The sequence below is a fragment of the Mustela nigripes genome, chromosome 7 (genome assembly GCF_022355385.1).
Source record: "Mustela nigripes isolate SB6536 chromosome 7, MUSNIG.SB6536, whole genome shotgun sequence".
Taxonomy (NCBI): domain Eukaryota; kingdom Metazoa; phylum Chordata; class Mammalia; order Carnivora; family Mustelidae; genus Mustela; species Mustela nigripes.
Window position 1 is genome coordinate 58,092,812 of NC_081563.1, and position 22,044 is coordinate 58,114,855.

The 22,044-nt window shown below is 35.7% G+C and overlaps 1 protein-coding gene across 3 annotated transcripts in view; it reads right to left on the reverse strand.

The window, feature by feature from the left end:
- AFTPH (aftiphilin) overlaps positions 1-22,044 on the reverse strand; it is a 65,955-nt gene that overhangs the window by 19,924 nt on the left and 23,987 nt on the right. For all 3 annotated transcript variants that reach the window (XM_059405969.1, XM_059405970.1, XM_059405968.1), the window contains exons 2-6: positions 16,471-18,434; positions 5,823-5,974; positions 3,957-4,083; positions 3,486-3,542; positions 150-272 (exon numbers count right to left, since the gene is read on the reverse strand). In XM_059405969.1, coding sequence (XP_059261952.1) covers positions 150-272; positions 3,486-3,542; positions 3,957-4,083; positions 5,823-5,974; positions 16,471-18,402 — 2,391 coding nt within the window. In that variant the 5' untranslated portion in view covers positions 18,403-18,434. The remainder of the gene's footprint in view (positions 1-149; positions 273-3,485; positions 3,543-3,956; positions 4,084-5,822; positions 5,975-16,470; positions 18,435-22,044) is intronic.

Consider the following 22,044-nt stretch of genomic DNA (forward strand, 5'->3'; position numbering starts at 1 on the left):
AATAAGTAATCAAAATCATGTCCATCTCTAAATCAATTTTTAAAATATTTTAAACTAAAAGTTATATATTATGGGAAACACTGTGTCTTTCTGGACATATGTGTGTGTATACATGCATAAATGTTCAATACACGTACAGATATTTTTACCTGGAACTGGTCAGATGTACATGTGTTCATTTCTGGTGACACGGTGTTTGTCTGACCAATGGAAGCAATTTTTTCTGCAGCAGAGAGTGGTTTCAGTGGTTCCTTGGTGGGCTCTAACATACCCTGAAAAAGGCATTTAGCCATTAGAGGAAGACGGAGAGAAATCAACTCAAACTTTATGAGAAAGTCAGTCTAGCAGAAAGTAAAAAACCAAGTCATTTGGAAAGTACTAAAGACAAAGAAGAACTGGAACTATACTTAAATTTTGTTTAGAGATGATCTTCTAGTACTGTAATGGAAGATGTTTTACAATAGAACTTTTGGAATCCCAACTGTATTTGTTTGGATTTGTATAGTTATCTCTGCTACACAAAAGCATAAGCAATTTGGGATGGCGGGGGAAGGGGAGGGCAAGCACCACAGATTATATCAAGGCTCTAAGACTCCAACAATATTGTGATGTTTCAGTCACTGAAACTGCAGAAGAGGACACCCTTTGTACCCTTTATACCATGATGGTGCTTGGAGAAGCGAGAATTCTAGAACATGCCATCTAATGTGATGATGTCTACATGTTTCAATGTAAACTTAGTATTTGATCCTATCTACACTAAAGGATGGGAGTCTTAATACTTAGCTTCTGGGATTAGCAAAGCAGAGAAACAACCATTTCAGAGGGGAAAACATGTTACATGTTCCTCTAGATGTGTTATAAATCTAACTGAAGGCATTGTGTTAGGGAAGGCATTCAGCAAGGTGGAGGTAGAAATAAAGAAGGAAAAAAAAACCACCCCAACATTCTGTATCAATACTTTACCAAACTAATAATACTAATAATAATGCGTAATCATCAGTTAATGGCCTGAAAAAAAGCTAAGCTTTAATACATTTTAAAATAATATTCAAGGTGTGTTTGGGTGGCCCAGTTGGTTAAGCGTCTGCCTTTGGCTCAGGTCATGATCCCAGGGTCCTGAGATCAAGCCCCACATCAGGCGCTCTGCTCAGCAGGGAGCCTGCTTCTCCCTCTGCCTGCCACTCTGCCTACTTGCAGTCTCTCTCTGTCAAATAAATAAAATCTTAAAAAAATAATACTCAATAAACTCTTGAATATTTATCAACCAAACTAAACTAAAGTCTTCCTTTACTGTGGGAAAAATATCAAAGCAGTTACGACAGTAAGGTCAGAATCTGTAAATTTCTAAGGACAAGTTTTCAGAACAATCCCCCTTCTCAAAAAATAGGGCAAATGCTAACTAAAGCAATTTACAGATTCAATTCTTAACAATGGCATTTGTGAAAGGCTTTACTCCAGCAGCTTGAACGAAAATAAATTACGAACTTAAGAGCTTATACATCATACAGGCTTTCTATCAAGTGCATCCTTATATAAAGACGATGCAATTCCCAGCCTTAGCCGACTTTTCTAACATGAACTACCCCTTCTATCAGTGGTTCTCAAAGTGGTCCCCAATCAGTAGTTTTTGTACCACCTGGGAACTTGTCAGTTGTGCAGCCTCACCCCTACTGTATAAGAAATTTGGGCGGGGTAGTGCCCAGCATTCTGTTTTAACACGACTTCCAAGCAGTTATGATGCATATTAAGGTCTGAGAATGAGTGACTTAAGCCATCATTTCAGGTCTTAGTCCTCTAGATGAGAACAAAAGACACTGAATACTTCATCTGTGTGAAGCACCATGGAAAAAATTCTGTTACAATTAAAATTTGAAACCAGATATGAAAAAGAGTAAGTCTCTAAGTGTAAGTTATCATAAAGATGGAGTAAGAGAGGTGTATTTACTAAAACTTTGGTATTAAAAGCTTATAAAAATGGTAAAATTATTACTAATCAAGATTGTAATTAAAGTAGGAAAATAAAGCAAAAATATTAGTCTCTAACTCCTCACAAAATTCAAAGGACTGGCTAATGTGCTGAGCCTACACATAAGGATTAAGTAGGTTACTGTTCCCAATGTGCTGAATGAAAACTTGTACAAACTGAATTCATAGTTTCTACTCAGAAGTGACAGTAACACCAACAATCTCTAGAATGCTGCTACTTGAGGAAAAAAGAGATACAAATAACCAAAAAGTTGAAGAATGTTCTCCATTATATTTACCACAACAGAAGTAAGTATAAGGATAATTATGGTGTTTTGAAAATATCAGATAAGTTACATTTATATTTATAAAGGAGCGGAAACTGATTAAAAGGCTGAAGCACAGAAAAGTTTTTGTCTTGGGCACCGGGGCAGCTCTTTGGCTCAGGTCATGATCTCGGAGTCCTGAGATGGAGCCCCATATCAGGCTCTCTGCTCAGTGGAGAGCCTATTTTCCCTCTCCCTCTGCCTACCGCTGCCTACTTGTCATCTCTATCTCTGTCAAATAAATAAGATCTTAAAAAAAAAAAAAAAAGTTTTTGTCTAATTCTTTAAAAGAAAACTACAAAAATAGAAACGAAGTAAAACATTCCAATTCATTATCAATAATCAGAACTTATTCAGGGGGAAAGTCTATACATAAAGAAGGTCAAGTTGCACAGCCAATTCATTTTTGCATGCACATAAAGGGTTGTATAATTTAAATCCCATACCAAATTAGTTATTTTTTCTTAAACATGTATTTTTACCTTATTTTCAAGTTATTGATAAAAAAATATAAAAATATCTTGTCTAATAGAATATTTTTTTCACCAATAACTCAAAGACATGCCAAAAACACAAACACATCTAAAGTGTGAGTCTTGATAAGGTACGGAAAGAAAATTCCTCAGTTATCCTGGACTACCTGGCCTCCCTGAAAAAACAAAACTGAACACATTTAAAAATTTAAGGGCAAAACTAAGAACCAGTTATGGGTCCTGGCTCATTTTCAATTACTATCATATGGTATTCCCAAACTTTTATATACATCCATAGCTTCACTAATGCATCATTTAAAATTTATCACAACTGGACTCAAACACACGATATCTAAGCCCTCAGGTATTTCAGCTACCACTTTTTAAAAGCAAATTTAGAAAGAAAAAAAAAAAAAAAAAAAAAGGAAGAAAGAGCAAGACCTCCAAAGGTACATTTATAGTTATGAGCACCATTACTACTAGGATAAAAATAATCTTCAAACTAAAACAAAACAGAATCTTTAATTAATAAATATGGAAAAATGTCCTTAAACCAAGACTTGAAGGGATTTATGACATCAAAAAGGAAATTAATAGTTAATCATTTAATGTTCTCACACCAAGTGCCCCATAAAATACACTTTCCATGTTATGCCAGGTAAGATAATTTTACAGAATGTAGCAATGATAAATTTGCGGAGACATTTTTTGTACTTACCAATCCTGCTGCATACATGGGCACTATTACAGGCTGCTTCTTATTACCCGTGAAGAGCTACATACATGTGTTAGAGAAAAAGGACACATAGTTAGAGAATGCTATGGCATACAATGAAACAGTTAAAATATGCTTGGAATGCTTTATTATATACACTGTGAAAAATAAATGCAATAAATTATTAAATTCCCATATGGGATTATATTTTTGATCTCTTAGTCCAATCCCTTCATTTTATAAATAACAGAAAAACACTAAACGACCTTTTCTTAAAATAAGAAATACTGACTGGAGAAAAATTTAGACTTATGTTTAGAGGTTAGCATAGTCAAAATACCTGAGCATTTAAGACAACTAATAATTAATTTTTCTGAACAACTAGCTTATCGCAACTTAATCAGAAGTTGTAACAGAATTCAAAAACACGCAAAGGCCCACTAAAGGATTTCCCAAGGTATTAACAAAACTCACAATGTTTCGAGTATCTATTCCTAAGGAGCACAAAAGCTTCTTGTTGCTATGGGAGCCGCCCCACTGATATCTCAAGCCATGTGCATCGTGGATATCCTGGAGCTCGGTCCACACATCCAGCAGTTCCCTGCAAAGGTCATGACAAAGCCACAATGAATTCATCATGGATTCTAGTTTAATGTGATAGTGAAATGTTACACATTCCAATCAATCTTGGATTTAACATGAGTATACAACTACTATTTGAATAAAATCAACAACTACCACTTAGTCATTAGAGTAGCTAAGTTAAACTCATTTGGAACAATATGCCAGTAAACAAGATTTAGCCTTTTTTTTTATAATCTGTAAAACAAAAACATTTAAAAGAAGAAATCACTCAACCTTCCACCAAATTACTAGAGCCATTTAATATTGGTGCTTTTTTTCTCTTTGAATCCTGACCCACAAACACAGCTGCAATTATAATATATAGAGAATTTTATAATCTTTCTCAGATTTTAAGCAGTTCTTCATCTACATGTATAGCTTTTTCAATAGCAGTGTAGTATTCTACTAGACAGAATGTATCATTATTTATTTGGCCACAACCATATAGTTTAAGTAAGTTGTTTTTACTGTTCAGCTCCTATTGTTAGTTTAGGCAAATATCATCCTGTATTTTATGGTGTGTTTTATTGTAGAGTTGTGTTATATCCCCAAAATGAATCTCCTGGAGAGATTCCTGGGTCTATTTGGACAACTAGCATATTTTAAAATAACACATCTAAATGGTTTTAAGATGGTAAAGCATAAACCTTTTTGTCTCCTTTTCTTCTCAGAAATCACCCTCCAAAACATCAAGAAGCAAATCATAATCTTCATCTTTAAAGAAATTAAGAGGTACTTAAAACCCTGAACCACAAGCACTGAGGTTACAAAAAGAGATGGAGAGACTTGCACAGAGGGAGAGAATGCGTCCAGAGGTGGAGAGTAATGAAATGCAAGAGAAGAGTACAGGAATAAGAATAATTCTGAAATTAAAATTAGAAAATCAATCTAGATCCTCTAACACCTAATAATTAATAGGAGTTCCAGAAAGAAAACAATCATCAAGGAATTTTCAGAATACCAATAACAAAAAATCCTAAATTATAAATTTAATGTGAGGGCAGAATAAAGTAAATATTTACCACCCCTGTACTTCATTTCTCAGGAGGCTATTAGAGGATGTGTTCCACCAAAATGGGCTATAAGTGAAGGGAAGTCCCAAGACAACATGTGTTTAAGAAGCCTAGATTGAATCCATTCCAGATTGGAATAGGAGGATGGAGGACTCAGGAAAAAAATGGAATGGCTAGCCTGACAGGTTTGATCACAAGTATTAACAGGCTGCTGGAGGGTAGGAAAAGACTTAGTAAATGAGAAAGAGAGGTGATTATATATCCAGGAAGAAGCTCTAATAGTGGACAATGAACACAATTTACATGATTATAATAATGAAAATACCAAACACCAGCTGAATGAAAAACTATGATATAAATATAATGACATACTATGTGTTGGGTAACTGAATTTAAAAAATAAAAAAATATATATAGGGACCATGAAGGGAGCAGATGTAAAGTCTAAATTCTCATCTATCATACCAGAAGTCAAAAGATAATATATAAAATTGATGAGAATATTGATCTAGAAATATTTTAAAAAGCATTCAAAAATGGAGCAGGGAGTTTTTTGAATTTTAATAGCACAATCTGACTTTTAAAAATTCACAATGTTACAAGAATATTTCAGAACCCTGATGCTTTAAGATAAGCTTCTAAGTTAAAAAAACAGTTGAAACTAACAAATAGACATGCTGTCTAAAAACTGTCTACTACTTACCCACTTTCAGCTAAGGCCTCTTTTGATTTTATTGGGAAGGTGCTTGTTTCCAGCAAGTGCTTCAGGGAAGTAACTTCTTCTTCAGTACCAGGGATAAATATTGAAGGAAAACATGCTTCGAAAATTCGCTCCAGGCGGTTTAGTAAAGCTGTCTGCATCAAAACACCCCAAAAAGTTTATTTTCATTTCTCTAATTTCAATGATGTCAGTTTTATCATCAACACACACATATACCTTTAACCCCACACCCTCTCCACTACTATTAGAGGTTAACTACCACTCAGGTAAAGGAAACACTAAGTGAAAGGAGCAAAACTTACTCACAGAACAACTGTTCTAAATGATTACATTAAGTAACCATGATGATATAGTGGTGACTAACGTAGTTAAAGGCCAAGCAACATATCTGGTACTTTATAAACATTACCTTATTTAATCTATTACAGAATTCACAAAGAAGAAATTATTACTCAATTGTACAGTGAGAAAGCAACCTCAAAGTGTGCATAATCTACCCAACGCAAAAATAAAAACAGACACATTCAGAAAAACACACAAGCAACATTCATATTCCTTCTATCACTAGATGTTCCAACTACCACTCATGTACATTAGATTTAAGAATGATTAACATGAATGTTTATGAAAAGCATTATGCTATTATAGTTGAACAGAACTTTTTTCTTGAATATAAACATCTGAATTCTAAAAGCCTTTTAGAAATATCTCTGCTGCTAATAGAAACCAAAGTAGGAAAGAATGCCTCAATCTTTACTAAGAAATTCAATAGTTCATTTAGCATTTTGATGATCTATGTTATCTTTTAAAAATTCTCTACTCTTTTATCTATGGTGTGTTTGAATGTATTTTTGAATAGAACACTGCCTTTCCTCCAAGCAAAGACGGAATATTCCTTAGAGTATTTTCACTGAAAACACTGGCATTTTGGAGTATGTTCATTAATTAAAACTTAATAAATTAGATTAATTTACATTTTTGGGGGTACTACTAGGTTGTTCTACATGTGTAGCCTATGAAAACATTTATTCCCACTTTCCCAACTGTATGTCAGATACATGTAAAATATTTTCAACTTAGCTCAATTTACTACTTAAATATCAAACAAGAATACAAACTATTAAGTTAAAGATTGTTGTTAGTGTACTCCTGAAATGATACTGAGTGTACAAGAAAACGCCACATCATGGTGGTATTTCCTGCCAAGTAACAAAAATAAGTTAACGCTTGATTTCCATTGTTTAGCATAGTCAGCAAACAGGAAAATGAAAAACAAAAGGAAAAATCTTCACGAACATGTTTTCCAAACCAAAATCTCTCTTCTGAAAGCAGTATCAGAGCAAAAAACTTAACACTGAATAATTAGTCTCAGGGTACTCTTCTGCTATCTCTACAAAAGTTACTCGAACACCTTCATTATATTCCTGTGTGTGATATGGGAAAAGCTTCTCAGTATCAATTATGAAACCTACAGTAAAGAGTAGACTCAAGATCCCCAGGCTTGTGAAACCTGAGTGTGTCAAGGGGACCTGCACTTACTTGCTTCAACAGAGGGAATGGACAGACACTACTTTTAAAGGGATCAGATAACCATCTAATTGGAAACATGATGAGCCCTGGCTCCTTCTGGGCAGGGAAGGTAAACAAAAACTCACCTATGACTAAATTTTACTTCTCTGTAAATTAAAACTGAATCTCTCTCATATCCTCTTTGTTATCCTTTTAATGGGAAAGTAAAAATATTTATCAAAGGAAGGAAGAAATAACCCCAAAACACCTCAGTTAATTGGGCAATATTATACCTAACTATCAGTCTTATGTACACCAGTGAGCAAATTGTCAAATCAGTGGAATGTACATGAACAAACATCATCACATCACCTCACCTTTTCTCATACAGAATGTAAATTACATGAAAAACTTAAAAGAAAGTTCCATTTATCTTTGCGGTTAGATATTACACCCAATTGCTTCAAATATTTTGTTGAATGAAGTAGAGCAGGGATCAGCAATTCTTTCTTTTCTTTTAGCTATTCTTTTTTTTTTTTTTTTAAAGATTTTATTTATTTATTTGACAGAGAGAAATCACAAGTAGACAGAGAGGCAGGCAAGAGAGGAAGGGAAGCAGGCTCCCTGCTGAGCAGAGAGCCCGACGTGGGACTCGATCCCAGGACCCTGAGATCATGACCAGAGCCGAAGGCAGCGGCCCAACCCACTGAGCCACCCAGGTGCCCCTTAGCTATTCTTTTTAATATAGGGCCAGATAGTAAGTATTTTCAGCTTTGTGCCATCTATAAACAAATAAGTGAGGTGTGTTCCAATGAAACTTTATTTACTAAAACAGGGAGCAGGATAGATTTGTCTCATAGGCCACAGTTTGCTGACCCCTGAGGTAGAGCAATAAATAACAAAGATTCAAATATCAGAATCCACTAACTACACCACTAACAGCACCACCCACACCACAAGGAGGAACTCTTAACAATTCAAAAAGAAAGCAGCTAACAAAATTAACAAAGATTGTGATGAAAATTAAATTTCCTGACATTTTCCTTTAAAAATACAATTCCCAGCTATGCACAAGACTAGTCTGATGGTAAAAAGGAATCCTCTAAAAAGAATTTCTTACTAATATGTTGTTCATGATAATACATGCCAAATTTCATTTGCTACTAGTTAATTCCAGGAAGTTAAATGGCTGATTAACTATAATACTTCAATCGAGGGCTGTGGACCTAGAGAGGGGACTCAGCTTCTGGACTTATCAACTGGAAATAGCAGGGGCACTCTCACAGGGTAGGTGATTAATTACAGGATTAAATGTCTGGCACCAGTGTGTGCCTAAGAAGTAACTTTTATCACTACTATTGTTGTTATACAGATGGTACACAAAACACAGTACCCTACCAAGGAATAAAATAAATGTCAAAACTAGGTTCAAATCTCACTAGGGATGTTTCTCTACCACTATTTAGCATTCTAAATCATTATGAAAATACCTGTTTCGATCAATTTCTACCATAAGAAATTAAATAATCCAAATTTCTGCACCCTCCTTAAGATCCTCTTACTGAATTGGAAAATAAGTACCAATTTAAAAATGTCTATCATTAAGAGCCACTTATATAAATAAAACCTCTTACTGTTACTCCTTGTGGATTTTATTTTTTATGAAAAAAAAATTTTGGGTGGGGGGACGCCTGGGTGGCTCAGTGGGTTAAGCCTCTGCCTTTAGCTCAGGTCATGATCCCAGGGTACTGGGATCGAGCCCCACATCAGGCACTCTGCTTGGCAGGGAACCTGCTTCCTCCCCTCTCTCTGCCTGCCTCTTTGCCTACCAGTGATCTCTCTCTCTCTCTCTGTCAAATAAAGAAATAAAACCTTTAAAAAATTATTATTTTTTTTTTGAGAGAGAGAAAAGAGGGGGGTGCAGAGCAGAGAGAGATGGAGAATCTTAAGCAGTGCCCAGTTTAATATCTACAATAGCCTTAAACCAAATGAGTAATAAAATATTATATCAACACTAGGGTCAACAAAGTAAAGTATTATTTAAACTTGGACTTACTCTACTGTGTATAAGTGAAAAGGAACTTAATATTACCCTGCTTATAAGAATTCTTATTTCTGTATAGAGTATATCTAGCCATAAGAGGCAATCAACTCCTGGTTTTGATTAAATGGAGACACTACATACTTTTAAACTCCTTATAGCTGATTAACTCAGAAAAAGATGTAAATTAAATAGTAATATTTATTAATATGTTACAATACATGTGGACTTGTATTAGATATAAAATTCTAAAGGACTGTATTTTATTATTTGGAATTAGAGGTAAAGTCAGACTGTGTAAATGAGTTTCCCTAGGCAGACAATGCAGTATGTATAAATCAAACAATATCAGTATAACCCTAAACAGTTCAAGAAAGTGAGCACCTAAATTCAGTAAAATATCAAAAGATGTTCTCTGAAACATAGTTAGAAACTGCAACAGCCTGATATAGCTCATTATGTTTTTTATTTAATGCTTACACAGTGCTCACCACATGCCAGGCATTATTCTAAATGCTTTACAAATATTAACTCGAAGAACACAGAGGAACCACAGGTGGAAGGTGACAGTCATATTATTATCCCCATTTTCTAGAGGAGAAAAATGGAGCACTAAGAGGTTAACTCGCCCACAGTCAGATGAGTATTATACTCTGAATCCTAATTTAGGGAGTATAGTTTCAGAGTCTGTGTTCTTACATGCTGTATTAAAGCTGTCATCAAAGCAGTTTTTTTTTTAAAGATTTGTATTAAAGATTTTACTTATTTATTTGACAGAGATCACAAATAGGCAGAGAAGCAGGCAGAGAGAGAGGAGGAAGCAGGGTCCCTGCTGAGCCGAGAGCCCGATGTGGGGCTCAATCCCAGGACCCTGGGATCATGACCTGAGCCGAAGGCAGAGGCTTTAACCCACTGAGCCATCCAGGAGCCCCCATCAAAGCAGTTTTAAGCTCAATCTCTAAAAATTATAGGAGCTTTGAGGGCAGGGAATGTGTCTCATTTTGAATGTCCAGTACTTAGGTTTCTGTACCAGCCGATACAGAAATGTTAGCGAGATCAGTGTGCACTAGATTTAAAATACAAAACAAAATACACTTCACTTTTATTTAAGACTGCAGGGGGCATATTTGTTCTACTTATGAAAGTATATCTTTTTATAAGCCATCTAAACCATTTTTGTACATAGGTTGGATATATTTATATAATTTAACAAGTATAAATAATAACTGAATCCCTTACATACTAGGTACTATGCTTGATACTTACATATATTACTTTATGTATCTTTTAAAAAAAAATCCCAAAAGCTAAGTATCATTGTTTCCAATATTAGAGATGAAATGAAAGCTCAGGGAGTAAATTTTTGGTTTGTTACCAGAAAGTCAGCATTCAGGATTTGGGGGAGACTTGTAACCTGTTTGTGACTGGGGCCTACCAACTGGGAAACTCTTCATTCAATAATACGACTTGTTTGCATCAGTGGGTGAAATGAAATGGCTGCTTATATACCTCCTACCCTAAACATGGAGATATGACAGAACTCAGAATGAGTACAAATGAAAGCTATACAGGGACAAACGTGCTCCCTCTTCTGATGGTTAATTTTTTTTTTTTTTAAAGACTTAATTTATTTGACAGACAGAGATCACGAGTAGGCAGAGAGGCAGGCAGAGAGAGAGGAAGGAAGCAGGCTCCCTGCTGAGCAGAGAGCCCGATGGGGGGCTCAATCCCACAACCTGAGCAAAAGGCAGAGGCTTTAACCCACTGAGCCACCCAGGTGCCCCAATAAATAAAATCAACAAACAACAAAAAAAAAGAAAATCTCATTCAGTTTTCCAAAGGGGTGTATAAGACCAGCACCTATGATCCTAGACTCTGGTTCTTATGCCACTCAAATGTGTGTCTTCTTTAAAGTATCTTGTATTTTTAAGGTAGTTCCTAAGGTTCTTTCAACATATTTCTAGTTTTCTTTCTTTCTTCTGAACAAAAGTTGATTAACATTAATAGTTTTAACATTGATAGCAATAGATCTTACTCTTAAGTGGAAATTTAGAAGAAATATAAAATCCACTGGGTAATTTTATCTTCCATTTAAGAGGTTACTTTATGCCTTGCCACCATTAAATATTAAGTAAGATATCAAGTACAATCTACATTCATACACTTTACCGATTCCCAATTTCAAGCTATAACATAAGAAAAGTGACTAACTGTAATATTCACCATGCTCTAAAAAGATGGTTTGGCCCTTCTGCACAGTTTGTGGATAAATCTAATAAGATATTTCTACCTATTTTTGCAGAATCTTCTGAGGGAAAAATAACAAAAGAAATTGCTATCCAGATACTTCAAGTAAGCAAAGAGCTATAAGGCCAAAATCTCAATTTCTTAAAAAAAAAAAAAAAAACAACAACGGAACTGAGATATAATTGACATACATTACATTAGTTTCAGGAGTACAGCATAATGATTTATATGTATATATTGCAAAATGATCACAGTAAGTCAGTCTATCACCACACATAGTTACAAATTTTTTATTTCTTGTGATGAGAGTTTTTAAGATCTATTTTCTTAGAGATTTTCAAATATACAACAGTATTATTAACTAAAGTCACCATGCTACACATCTCCAGGACTTATTTATTTTATAACTGGAAGTCTGTATCTTTTGATCACTTAATTTATTTGGTTGCTTATGTTTTCAGTAGTAAGTTCAGGTGTTCATCCACAGAAAGGAAAACATGCACAAATCTTATGCAGATGATTAAATAAACAAACTAACCCCACATTTTTGTGGTGTGGGTTAGAGTCAGTTTGAGAATGCTGATTTTCTGGTAAAAAACGCAAAATTTACTTTCAAAGTAAAATAGGCCAAATTATTCATAATTTTCTTCCTTTTTCTTTTTGTGATACTCTTAATTTTTAAGGCTCTCTAAACAAATCTTCATCTAGTAACACTTTCCCAGGAACATTATCAAGTAGATGGCTAATAAGGAAAAATTGCTCATAGCTTCCATTAATATAAAGAGATTATTTACCAATTACCTAAACTTTCAAGTAACATCCACAGCAATATTTTAAAAATCTTATAAAAGTTCAGAGTTAAATGCAGTACTTACAATAAATCTAAGAAAAGTAATCTTGGTTATTTCAATCAAATTTCCTTTCTGGAATATTAATAGGTTAAAGAAAGAAAGAAAGGGAGGCAGAAAGTAAGGGAGAAAGGAAGAAAGAAAGAAAGAAATCTGGAAAAAAGGACTGCTTTGAAAGTAAGGAGAATTTTTTTTTGGTTATCATCATTTTGCTTTGAATCTTAGCCCAAAAACCAAAGAACAGTTTAAACCTCTTTTCCAATTTGTACAACAGAGATACCACTACTTGTTTTCTACAATTTATAAGAATGTTAACAAGAAAATGAAATATATTGAGCTCTGGGTTCTCAGGAAAAAATATTCAGTGAGAGGGAAGAATATTTCTCAATAAATGGTCATGTATGGCTTTTATTTTTTTTTTTAAAGATTTTATTTATTTATTTGACAGAGAGAGATCACAAGTAGGCAGAGAGACAGGCAGAGAGAGAGAGGAGGAGGAAGCAGGCTTCCTGCTGAGCAGAGAGCCCGATGCGGGACTCGATCCCAGGACCCTGAGAGATCATGACCTGAGCCGAAGGCAGCGGCTTAACCCACTGAGCCACCCAGGCGCCCCCCCATTTTATAAGTTTCAAAGATGTCTTCTTGGTTGACTTTTCCCTAAGTAATAAATTATTACAATAAAGCTGCAATAACTGACAGTCTCTTGACCCAAGGAAGATATATTTTATTAAAATATTAAGATATCTATGGGTAGCCTGAAAAAAGGAAATTACTAAAAAATAGGGACCCAGAAGATGTCACAGTGAAAAGTAAAAATTTGAAAGGACAACTGCACCATTTGTCTCATTTCTTAAAACCATGACTTGTTCCCCATGTTTGTTTAACTGAATTAACTGAGCTATGAATTCTAAAAGACTCACAACATTCTGTCAAGGCAGAATTTGGACAAAATGACTTGAAGGCATTCTATTCTGTCCAGGACAGAATTACTGCATCCAGCTAAGATTCAAGAGGAATAAGTCATTCTAAATTTTACCATGAAAATCCTAATGTTTACTGTCATTTGAGGCTCCTGGGTAGCTCAGTCAGTTAAGTGTCCAACTCTTGATTTCAGCCCAGGTCACGATCTTAGAGTCCTGAGATCAAGCGCCACGTGAGGCTCTTACATTCAGTGGGGAGTCTGCTTTTCTCTCTCCCTCTCTCTCTGCCCCTTTCCCTCTGCTCCTCCCCATGCTTGTGCATGCTCTCTAAAATAAATAAATCTTAAAAAAAAAAAAAAAAAAGGAAAAAAAAGGAACCCGACATTCACTGTCATTAATAAGTGAGGATTCCTGTTCTGTCCCCAACACTGTAGCAAGTAGGAGAAACATTTTAGGAAAAATACCAGTGAATCTAATCCTCTCCTAAGGGACTTACTCACATTAATGTACTTTTCCAGCATATTCTGGGAGAGGAAGAAACTGCAGGCCACAAGCTGCCTTCACAAAAGCAGGATAAGAATGAAAATCACTTCCAATTCAGTCATTTACTCAGCAGGGCTTACCCAATTCCCTACCTCAATTTCCTTCTAAACTTCTCTTCCAGTCCCTTCCACCAATTTCTCCTTTCCAAAATCCATCTCTAAATTCTATTCATTTTCCAAACCTATCAGCAAAAACAAAAGTCTGATGAGTGAGCCAAACAAATCTCAGGAAGTCTTAAAGGTATCTTGCCACATCTACACAGCTTTTGCTCTATCTTTACAAAACACAATCATACTACAAAATTTTTATTTTTCAGTGGATTTTTTTCATTCACTTCAGAATTTACTGTCATTTTATCTTCACAAAAATCCTCTGAAGTGGATTATCTGTCTCTCTTTTTTTTAACAAGCAACTGATCTCAGAAGTAACTTGTCCAAAATCAGAAAGCTTGTAAGAGGCTGAGTCAAGACTCAAACTCAGATTTGTAAATTATATAAAGCTTATATACTTTATTACCTCTTATATCTAGTTATCAAGTTATAAACAACTTTAATCAACTAGTGTAATGCAAAAAATTCCTTTTGAAGTGGTCATAGTTTAAAAAATTCATTATCTCATGATGTTGTAAGTTCTAGAGCTATAAAGATCATTTAATACCAGTGTCACCTTATAGTAAGATGAAACTAAATAGGAAAGGATTAGGTCAAAGTCAACAGTCTTGGCTTTGTATAATTAGTTTACTCATTGTTTAAAATGGAAACCTTCTACTTCAATAATAAATTCATCAACAGGAATAATACACACGAGCCAAATCATATAATAACTGAATTAGGGAATTAAGCTCTTCAGACTCTCAAAGTCAAATGAAAAGTGATTAGCTATTTCCACCACCTGGTAATACCATAATAATATCTTCATGTATCAAAGCAATGATGTATAACCATTTCAATTAACACTCAGACTTTGGAAATACTTCTAACTGAAAATGGTTTGCTTAGCGTAAGATAACTGGAAGAATTGGCAGATTCTGATCTTGTGCTTTGTGTCTTTAAAAGAAGCTCGTTGAGATGAGTGTTATTTTTATCAATTGCCACTACAAAGCAGTGATTTTCTAGGAGTGCTCTTTTTGACACCTCTGGGGTTGAGGAAAAGTTAGGCTTAGCACAGGGTATAACTCAGGATTGGGGAACAGCCTGGATATCAAACTGTGTCTTTAGGAGATAACTTTAAGTCCAAATAAATCATAGTGCTCTTCTCTGAAAGAGTCTGGAACAGAGAAGGATAAAGTACAGGTGCTGGGGGGCTAAAAATATTCTCCCTGACACACCTACTCCCCAGAAAGTGTAAACATAAATGGACATTTGCAGGATATTATAAGTAAATAAATACAGCCACAGTAAATCAACCCATGACTGTTCCTTGTTCTAGGTCTACCCTTAATTCTTCTCATCCCTCATCCCAGGTCTTTAGTCGCTGTCAAATTCCGAAGTCCAAATCCGCTTTGTTCAAATTCTTTCTAGCCTTCAATTCCCTACAACCTTTAGCAGAGGCTGAGGTTTCAAATTCTGTTTGCTCTCTCCTGAACTCAAAACTACTTCAGGGGCACCTGGATAGCTCAACTGGTTAAGTGGCTGGCTCTTGATTTCAGGCCAGGTCATGATCTCAGAGACCTGGGATCAAGCCCCTCCTCCATTGGGCTCTGTGGGGAGTGTGTTTGAGGGTTCTTTCTCTCTCCCTCTTCCTCTGCCCCTACCCCAGCTCATGCACGTGCTCTGGTTCTCTCTCAAATCAATCAACCAATCAATCAATCTTAAAACAAACTGTACTCCACCCTCCTAGGTCTTTTGGTGGGCAAAATTAAGAGACATTATTTCTGAAACTTAAAAAAAAACTTCTGGGGGCGCCTGGGTGGCTCAGTGGGTTAAGCTTCTGCCTTCGGCTCGGGTCATGATCCCGGGGGCCTGGGATCGAGTCCTGCATTGGGCTCTCTGCTCAGCGGGGAGCCTGATTCTCCTCATCTCTCTCTCTGTCTGTCTCTCTGCCTATTTGTGATCCCTCTCTGTCAAATAAATAAATAAAATCTTAAAAAAAACAAAAAAAAACCAAAAAAAAAACCTTCTGTATTTCAGTTTAACCTTCTTCTGAATAATCACCATAAAGGTAAAAGTGAAAGGATTCACTGGATAGTTAATTAGCTAAACAATGAATTTTTATTTAGGTGCTATTTATGTTAATCAAAAAGCCAAGCTTTTTTTCTGTAAATATTAATCAAAAAGCCAAGCTTTTTTTCTGTAAATATTAAACTCACTGAGATAAAGAAAAGCTTTCCAAACACTACTTACTATAGGACTGTCTATTTAAAGTTTATAAAAGGGTTGTGAAAAATTTAACTGACATACAAATCCAGCAAGCATTATGTATCATGAGAGACTCCTTCAGCAGGTACCCAATCTAGAAATACTTTCTGAAAAGCCTACACAGCAATTAATTTATCATACAAAATAGAGAAAATCAGTAAATACCTGAACTGAAGTGGCTGTTTCCTGCAAATGGCCACCAGCAACTGCTCCTTTGGAAGTTGCTGAAGGGACACTGTGCATTTTGGGGGTTCCTGGAGTAGCAATCTTTTCATCTGTCCTATGTGACTGCCAGGTTTCCTTTCGATGGTGAGATTCAGTAGCCTGCTGGTCTCCAAAAGCAGCCCAAGAGCAACTATCTTTCTGTCCACCCTCAAAAGCATTCCAATCTACAACTTGGCTAGGCCCAGCCGAACTGAAGTCCGCAAAATCATCAGAGTCTTGAAAAGCACTGCAGTCATCTTGTATATTTGGCACAGAATCGAAATCTCCAAATTCACCTTCTTGCCCAATTTCCAGTTTTGAAACAGGATCAGTGCCTGTCTCAGTAGACTTTCCTCCCAAATTACATTCCTCTGATGAATTATCAGAAGTCTGTTTTAGGTCAGACTCTGTAAATATAATTTCATCTTGGCAAGAAACAGCATTCGTATCCCCAAATTCTCCGAAGTCATCACCTGGTTCACTAAAATGTGGAAAATGCTCTGAGGACTCTTCAAAAGTGATATCGCTCATTGAATCTTGAGTACCAGTAACAAAAGGTGGAGTTGTGCCACTGGCTGTGCCGAAGTCGCCAAACTCATCCTCATTAGTATCGTTGCAAGTCACAAAGTCAATACTACTATCACCATTTTTTACACTTATAGAATCATCCAGAACATTTTCTTCTGTAGGATCAATGCTGGGGCTTTGGGAATAAGTAAACTTTCTATTTTCTTCTTTGGAAGAACCAACTTCATTATTAGCATCAGAAGCTTTAATAGAATCCATACATAGGTCAGCACACTCAGGAGTAAACAAATCAAGTTTTTCCTCAGTTTTATACTCTTCTCTCATACTGGATTCTGAATTATCAGCTGAGTCTGCCAAATTCCAAGGCTTTGACTGAACACTTGATTTTAAAAATCTGTCCTGTTGCAATGCTGGAAGGCCTTGTTTTTCAGTACTGAAAACTCTGGTACTCATTATGCTTATTTCTGAAACACAAACCTGATCCTCTGCATCCATGTCTCCTTTATCATCAAAACTTCTACCCAAAGACACTACTTTTACAGAATTCAGTTCACTGACTCTGTTAATTTTATTGTTTTCCTGAATGGTTAATGCTTCTCTATCATTTAAAACTTCATATCCTATTTCTTCTAGTTGTATCCTTTCCTTTTTGGAAAATGTGGCAAAATCTGCAAATTCCTCAGCAGGACTAGGTGCACAGTCTAAGTTATACTCAGTACTATGAGTGCTAAGAGGCTTTCTTCCTTTTGAATTGGCTACAGTGTCCAGATCTTCTGTTCCCTGAGGATTTACAGTTTCCAGTACTGCAAACCCATTTGTCAGAATCTCCAGACAAGGAGGCTTTTCACCATTGCAGCTCTCTAACTGCTTGTTTTGATGAACAACATTCACATCAGTTCTAAAATCTCCTGGAGAGAAACCTTCAGGTGTTCCAACATTCTGTCTCTGCTTCACTATAGTATTTAAATCTCCCAGACTTTCTACGCCATCAATGGAAGTATCTAACGTTTTAGATGAAATTATTTCTTTGCTGGTGGTAGAAAGTAAAACATCAGACTGTCCTTTTACAGGAGAAGAAAGTTCAGCTGTGATGTCTTTATCGTTACCATTTTTAATGGACTTAAAGCTAGTAAGGCTATCTACATTTTCTGAGAAATCATGAATTGGCATAAAATGGTTTGAAGGTACAAACTCTTCCTTGGGACGAGTATAATCTGGTGCATCAAAATCAACAAACCCTACACCAGAAGGGCTAACTTCTGAAAACCCACCAAATTCCCCAAATTCATCATCATCATCATCCTCGGCTCCATTGTCTAGTGGTGGTGGGGATGAAGAGTACATTCGAATGATGTCTGGCTCCATTGCTCAACTGCTTTCAAATAATTAATTTACACCTGAAAAAAAAAAAAAAGAACAAGGTTGGTTTTTTTGTTTTTTTTTGGAGGGGACAGGTTACATATATTAAGGTCTTCCAAAATTCTCTCAAAGCTATTTCAAAACAATGCAAATTCACAGTGCTCTGTTTTGTATCTTTCAAATTATTTTTCTCTTAGTTGCGATTACTTTACACAGCTATAATAGCAAAAAAACCCAAAAAACAAAAAAAACAAAACCTCTCCTCTAGTATATGTTTCCAAAAACACTGGTATTACATTACTGAACTTGAGGTTTCCAAAAAAGTTGGAATAAACGCAAAAGTATATTTACAAAATACTCTCTCAGGGAACTTGCTTGTTCGCTTAAGTTCTCTTTCCAGTCTGTCGGGGATTCAGGGCCTGCCTTACGGATTTGTATGACTTCTTTATAAATAAGACATGAAAATTTTATCTCTACTAATTGCTACAATATCCTCACTTTGCTTTTCAATGTTTATTTCTGACCCAAGTTAATTTTCTTTTTAAATAGACTAAAAGAGCAGTTTTTTAAAGAGCAGTTTTAGGTTCACTGCAACACTGAGCAGAAGGTACAGTAAATTTCTATATATTCCACACCCCTACTCGTGCATAGCCTCCTCTATTATGAACATCCTATACCAGAGTGGTGTATTTGATACAACTGATGAACCTACACTGACATATACCACAACACTATCACCCAAGGTCCATAGTTTATATTAGGGTTTGCTCTTGGTGCTGTACACTCTTGGTTAGGACAAATGCATAAATATGAATCCACCATTAAAGTATCACACAGAGTAATTTCGATGCCCTAAAAATCCTCTGTTCCACCCATTCATCCTTCCTTTTCCCCTGCCCCTAGCAACCACTGATCTTTTTACTGTCTCCACAGTCTTGTATTTTCTGGGATATCATATAGTTGGAATCTTACAGTATGTCACATCATATGTAGCCTGTACATACTACATGACTGGTTCTTTCACTTACTAAGACGCATCTAAGCCTCCTCCATGTCTTTTCATGGTTGATAGCTCATTTCTTTTTAGTGCTGAATAACATTCCATTGCCTAGATGTAGCCCAGTTTATTTAAGTCAATTAAAAAAAAAAACTTTCAATACTGAAGTTGTTTCTGACTTAAAGGAATTTGCAAAAACAATCAAGTTCTCACATATATCCCACCCAATTTCCCACAATGATAGCAGGGTAAATGATGATAGTACATGACCAAACCAGAAAACTGACATCAGTACAACACTATCAACTCAGCTACAGACCTTATTTAGATTTCACCAGTTTTGTATACGTGGGTCTGTGAAATTTTATCATATGTGCAGATTACATTCAAATAACCATCACTGTAACTAGGTTAAGAACTGCTGCAAAATAGTGCAATAATATTCATCAATATAAAGTAACTCCCCTTCAGTTACCTCTCAATTACTCACACCCTCCCCGAAGCCCTAACTCGTGCCAGCTGCTGATCTATCCTCCATCATTATAATTTTGCTACTTCACAAGTATTACCTACATGGAATTAAAGAAGATGTAATTCTTTGAAGTTTTTTTTTTTTCCATTTGGCTTAATGCTCCTGAGATCCATGTTGTTGCATGTCAAGAGTTCATTCTTTTTTATGCCAAGTAGTCCTCCATTGTATAGCTGCACCACAGTCTGTTTCTCCATTCACTCAATGTAGGACATTTGGATTATTTCTAATCACAAATACAGCTGCTATGAATATTTATGTACATACTGTTATGTGAACACAAGTTTTTAATTTTCTAAGATAAATTCTCAAGAGTGCAAATGCTTGGTTACAGTAAGTATAAGTTTAACTTTATGAGAAACTGCCAAACTGTTTTCAAAAGTTTAATTTTTCAGGGGACAAACTGATCAACTTTTCATTAGTAATTTTCATTATTTTGCTTTCATATAAGCTTGAGATTTAATATTCCTTTTTTTCTTTTACTTTTAGTTGGTTTTCTTAAAATTTAAATTCAATTAGCCAACATACAGTGCATCATTAGTTTCTAATGTAGTGTTCAGTGATTCATCTGTTGCCGCAGTTAGTTTTTTTTTTTTTTTTAAAGATTTTATTTATTTATTTGACACAGAGAGAGGGATCACAAGTAGGCAGAGAGGCAGGCAGAGAGATAGGGGAAAGCAGGCTCCCTGCTGAGCAGAGAACCTGATGAAGGGCTCCATCCCAGGACCCTGAGATCATGACCTGGGCCATGACCTGTGCTGAAAGCAGAGGCTTAACCCATTGAGCCACCCAAGTGTCCCTGCAGTTAGTTTTTAATACATCTAGAATTTATTTTGGTATGTGATCTAAGGCAAAGGTCTAAGTAACTTTTTTTCTAAATAGCCAAGCAATTATCATAATCCCGTTTACTCAATAATCCTTCCTATACTCATTAGTTCATGATACCTTCTTGCTATAGACATTTAACTCTCAAATGGAAATCTCTATCTGGATTATCTTGTTCCTTTGTAATAAAAAGTCAATAAGGCCATAAGACATATTTACATTAAAAGCAAAGGCAGAATTAACAACAAAAGTCCTAGAATAAAACCAGCCCATAAATTGATACTTCCAATGAACTGAAGCCCAAGGAATATTCCCTGCAATTCACAGTTGCAAAATTAGATACATGAAGAAAGTATTTTACTGTAACAGTCAACCAGTTTTGTAAACTCAAAAAACAAAACCACCACTTTCTTCCAACTCTCAGAATAAAATTTTATAAGATTTTCTAGCTATAGGAAGAAGGTACCTTAGAAGCCATTTAATTTAATTAGATATGAAGACAATGAGGCCTATTAGTAAGCAACTTTCCCAAAGGTCACACAGTTGGTTAGTAGAGAATGGCTTCAGAATTTTGAGAAGGATCTTTGAGGTCAATGACTGGTCTGTCACTGAGAGTTATTTGAAAGAAATTGAACAAATCATAAGAAAAAGATTTCATTGTAATATATCTATTTTAAACTGCCCTCCTTACAAAATCAGCATCATAAAGAAGAAAATGATGGCTTTATGAAATACCTTCTTTTCTGCTGATTTAAAGAGAAAAGGAGGGGCGCCTGGGTGGCTCAGTGGTTAAGCCGCTGCCTTCGGCTCAGGTCATGATCTCAGGGTCCTGGGATCGAGTCCCGCATCGGGCTCTCTGCTCAGCAGGGAGCCTGCTTCCTCCTCTCTCTCTCTCTCTCTCTGCCTGCCTCTCTGCCTACTTGTGATTTCTCTCTGTCAAATAAATAAATAAAATCTTAAAAAAAAAAAAAGAGAAAAGGAAAATAACAGTAAGATACATGTAAGCCCTACTTTCTTCCATTGTCCAGAGTCCTGATAACCCCTTCCAATATTTAGGTATACAGGGTAATTTGACCTCTAACAGTTTCCTTGTGATTATGAAGTTCCTATTTTTAAAAATTCTCTAATTTTTTTTTTAAAGATTTTATTTATTTATTTGACAGAGAGAAATCACAAGTAGATGGAGAGGCAGGCAGAGAGAGAGAGGAAAGCAGGCTCTCTGCTGAGCAGAGAGCCCGATGCGGGACTCGATCCCAGGACTCTGAGATCATGACCTGAGCCGAAGGCAGCGGCTTAA